Genomic DNA, 2842 nt, shown 5'->3' on the forward strand with positions numbered 1-2842 from the left:
TATTAACCTCATCATTTCCCTTCTTTGAGGATACAGCAGAATCACAGCAGGCTACAGCAATTGACAGCTCGATATCTTCCATAAATAGATTTAGGCTCCTTTCCTTGTATAAACAAACTAGCCGTTTGTATTGTATAGTATAAATAGGACCCTGCAAATGTAAAGTTTACTCATCTTTTTCAAGCAATACAATTACAATACTGATTTATATTCAAAACATGGCATCAGAGCTTGTGTTGAAGATTTAATCCTTCAATCACAGCAACTCAAATCATCTGCCTTTTTTTCGTTTTTTTTGCTTCTTTTCTCTCTTGAGTGGTTATCATGCCTGGAGAGGATGACATCCAAAACCCAAACAACCAACTTATCACAGAATTAACTAGCCAATTGGCTAAGTTAATCCAAGCCAACAGTGAAAACCAATCACAAAGGCATACTGATTCGTTGAAAATCAATGTTGCCCTTAACAACTCAAATTTTTCACTTTGGTCTCGTATGATTAAGGTTGCCATCGGAGGTAAATCCGAGACCCTCCTTAATCATTTAACCGAGGATCCACCAACAAGCAACAACCAAAAATGGAACCAGGATGACCTGGTGGTGTTTTCCTGGATCATTCAAAACATAGAACCACAAATTGCAAGCAATCTGACCCAGTTTCCAACAGCAAAGGCACCATGGAATGCTCTCATCACCACCTACAGTTCAGGCAAAGACAAATTGCAAACATTCGATTTACATGTTAAAGCCAACAATATCAGACAAGATGGAAAGTCTATTGAAGAATTGTGGCTAAAACTCCAAGGAATCTGGGGAGAGATCGAAATGAGAGATCCAAATCCAATGGAGCATCCGAATGATATTGTCAAATACAATAACATCAGGTCAGTACAAAAACTGTTTCAATTTTTAAATGCCTTAGACCATAAACATGACAATATCAAACGCGAGCTTCTTAGAATTGAACCTTTACCCACTGTCGAAGGAGCTTATGCTGCAATTCGTAAAGAAAATGCACATCAATACATATTTAACAATAAAACAGATGTCCTTACCCAATCTGGCATAGCCAGTGGCCTAATAGCACCGGCATCGAAATCAAAAGATTCCGACGGCCATGGATTGCTATCAAAGAACCACCGCCGGTCAGACTATAAGTCATCATCCCGGGATAAGGACAACCTAAAGTGTGATGAGTGTGGTATGAAACGACACACCAAGGACCAGTGCTTTAGAATCGTAGGATATCCAGAATGGTGGAATGACGGGCATAAAAAAGGAAAAGCTTCCATAGCAATGGCGGCTACAACCAAAGACAACCAAGAGACCACCAATTCTGGTACAATCAATCAAGGTGGTTTCGGATTACTTGCAGCCGAACCATCATCTTCATCTGGTGGAGGTAACGATGGGTTAGGGCTAGGGTTCATAGAACCCAAATCACCCAAATCAATTTCACAGACCACAAAATTGGGCGGGTTAGAACAAACGAACGGGTTAGGGTGTTTTGTCCCAAACCAGTTTCAAAAACCCCATTTTAAACCCCCAAGTTTTGTTTTTGACACCAACAGTCCCTATGGTAATGTTTATAATAAAACCTCCCCAAGTTTTGTATTTGACACCAACAGTCCCTGTGGTAATGCTTATAATAAAACCTCCAACAATAAAAATTTACAAACTAAGTCCCAAGTCAATATTTCATCAACTAATATCGTTTCTAATAAAACAAAAGGTAATGAGTGGATCATCGATTGTGGTTCCACCGACACCATGACATTTAATAAAAATGATATCATTATTAACACAAAACCAAACAAAACAAGGATTAAAACTGCTAATGGCGGGATTATACAAGTCAAGGGCGGGGGAATGGTTGAAATTTCACTGACTTTAAAACTAAAAAATTGTCTCTACGTTCCCGCTCTTTCTCATAAATTATTATCTGTGAGTCATGTAACAAAAGAACTTAATTGTACCGTTTTATTACACCCTACATTCTGCATTTTACAGGACATCAGAACGGGGGAGATAATTGGGCGTGGTACTGAACGAGATGGTTTGTACTATGTGGATGAGGTCACTCAAGATGGTAGTATCATGCTAGCTCACGGGACTCCTGACAGACAAGTCTGGTTGTGGCATAGACATCTTGGCCATCCGTCTGCCGGTTATTTACACATTTTATTTCCTAGTTTGTTTTCTTCCAATAAAAGCATTGAATGTGAAACCTGTATTTTGGCTAAAAGCCATCAAAACTCGTTTAAAACTAGTAATACAAGAACTGAACGTCCTTTTGCTTTAATTCATTCTGATGTATGGGGACCCGCAAGGGTTAATGGGGGGCATAATTTTCGATATTTCTTATTATTTATTGATGATTGCACTCGTATGACTTGGACATATTTTTTAATCAACAAATCCGAAGTGTTTGATAAATTTACTACTTTCTCAAACATGATTCAAACATAATTCCAAAGCAAAATACAAGTTTTAAGATCCGATAATGGTGGTGAATTTGTCAACAATCAAATGAAACTTTTCTGTGAAGTAAAAGGTATTATCCATCAAACCACATGTCCCCACACACCTCAACAAAACGGGGTAGCCGAAAGAAAAAATCGTATTTTATTAGAAATAACCCGTGCTCTAATGATTGAGTCCAAAGTCCCAAGATCTTTTTGGCCAGAAGCTCTTGCCACAGCTACCTACCTTGTGAATAGACTCCCGACCAAAGCTCTAGAACTTAAAAACCCCCTCGAAGCCTTAACTAAGTTTTATAAACCCTCATCTAATCTCACACTAAAACCTCGAATATTTGGGTGCACTATGTTTGTTCACATTC

General features: G+C 38.5%; 1 protein-coding gene across 1 annotated transcript; it reads left to right on the forward strand.

The window, feature by feature from the left end:
• The first annotated feature begins 324 nt into the window (after positions 1-324).
• LOC139841727 (uncharacterized) lies at positions 325-2469 on the forward strand. Its single transcript, XM_071831934.1, has one exon. It carries the CDS (start codon positions 325-327, stop codon positions 2467-2469), a length of 2145 nt encoding a protein of 714 aa, XP_071688035.1.
• The last annotated feature ends 373 nt before the right edge of the window (positions 2470-2842 follow it).

Source organism: Rutidosis leptorrhynchoides, chromosome 1 (assembly GCF_046630445.1).
Source record: "Rutidosis leptorrhynchoides isolate AG116_Rl617_1_P2 chromosome 1, CSIRO_AGI_Rlap_v1, whole genome shotgun sequence".
Classification (NCBI taxonomy): Eukaryota; Viridiplantae; Streptophyta; class Magnoliopsida; order Asterales; family Asteraceae; genus Rutidosis; species Rutidosis leptorrhynchoides.

Coding starts and splice junctions, on each gene's coding strand:
- LOC139841727 (XM_071831934.1), top strand. CDS start 325: ATGCCTGGAGAGGATGACATCCAAAACCCAAACAACCAACTTATCACA.